We start from the raw sequence: 946 nt of genomic DNA, 5'->3' as shown, positions 1-946 counted from the left end.
TTGGACCAATGGCGGTCACCTATTAACCTTTGTCCCTCCCCCTAGGAGCCGTCATGGACCCCTCCGGGCACCTCTCCTCATCGGACGGAGGAGAGTGACAGTTGGGATTCCCCGGACCCCCCGAGAGGCTCTGCCGCCCCCGCGACCTCTGACCTCAGCACTATTCAGACATTCGTAATGAAGGCCAAGGGCCAAGCAGGAGAAAGCAGCGGGAAGAGGAAGGGGGCGGAGCATTCCCGGGTGAGGCGGAGCAACCGCCGAAAGAGGAGGCAGCGACACAGAGGCGGAGCTGCTGTGAAAATGAGTGACACGGACACTGATGATGAGGACCGGGGGCGGAGACCGTTGGCTCCTCCCCCCGCACCACAACCTCCCCCCAGTGCAGAAAGCAGCCGGGACGGCGGCGGCAGCTCCAGTGACGCCGATACGCAGGTGATGGATGAAGACATCATGGTGGAGTCCGGTAAGGGGCGTGTCCATATGTAAATGAGCACATAGCTCCTCCCTTCTGTAGCCATTGGTGGGGGAGCTCTCTTGTTGAAGTCCATCCTATGATGGACCCTCCCCCCACCCTGTGCCACCCCCCTGCACCCCACTTCTCTATGAAGGCCCCGGGACCCCCAAATCACACTCGGCTCTATTGGTGGCCTACGGGGGAGATTGTGGATAGCAGAGCAGTCGGGGCCCCGAGCGGCGTTAGGGGGGGAGGAGGGGGCGGGGCATACGGAAAGTGTCCCTATAGCAGCCGAATGTTCTGCTTTGCCAACCTGTTTGTGGGCAGTAAAAGGGGAGGGGCCTGGTGTCAGGTGACTGCTGTAGGCCAGTCTGGGGGTGTGGTCTGCATTCAATGAATCCCTCTGACTCCTGTAATCCTCCCACCAGCTTCCATTATGGGGTGAGGGGCGGGCACCCCGTGTATTGGGGGGTCCCCTGTATACATGGACGG

General features: G+C 61.2%; 1 protein-coding gene across 1 annotated transcript; it reads left to right on the top strand.

Annotated features, from left to right (window-relative positions):
* Positions 1-45: 45 nt before the first annotated feature.
* LOC108804263 (PHD finger protein 23A-like) lies at positions 46-500 on the top strand (the record flags this gene model as incomplete). Its single annotated transcript, XM_018576004.1, has 1 exon — positions 46-500. A coding segment is annotated over one exon (441 nt), but the record flags the coding sequence as incomplete, so codon positions are not given.
* Positions 501-946: the final 446 nt, after the last annotated feature.

This window comes from Nanorana parkeri, unplaced genomic scaffold (assembly GCF_000935625.1).
Source record: "Nanorana parkeri isolate BGI_ZX_2015 unplaced genomic scaffold, ASM93562v1 scaffold8621, whole genome shotgun sequence".
Taxonomy (NCBI): Eukaryota; Metazoa; Chordata; class Amphibia; order Anura; family Dicroglossidae; genus Nanorana; species Nanorana parkeri.
The sequence above is the reverse complement of the archived record's forward strand: the minus strand, read 5'-3'. Positions and strand labels throughout refer to the sequence as shown.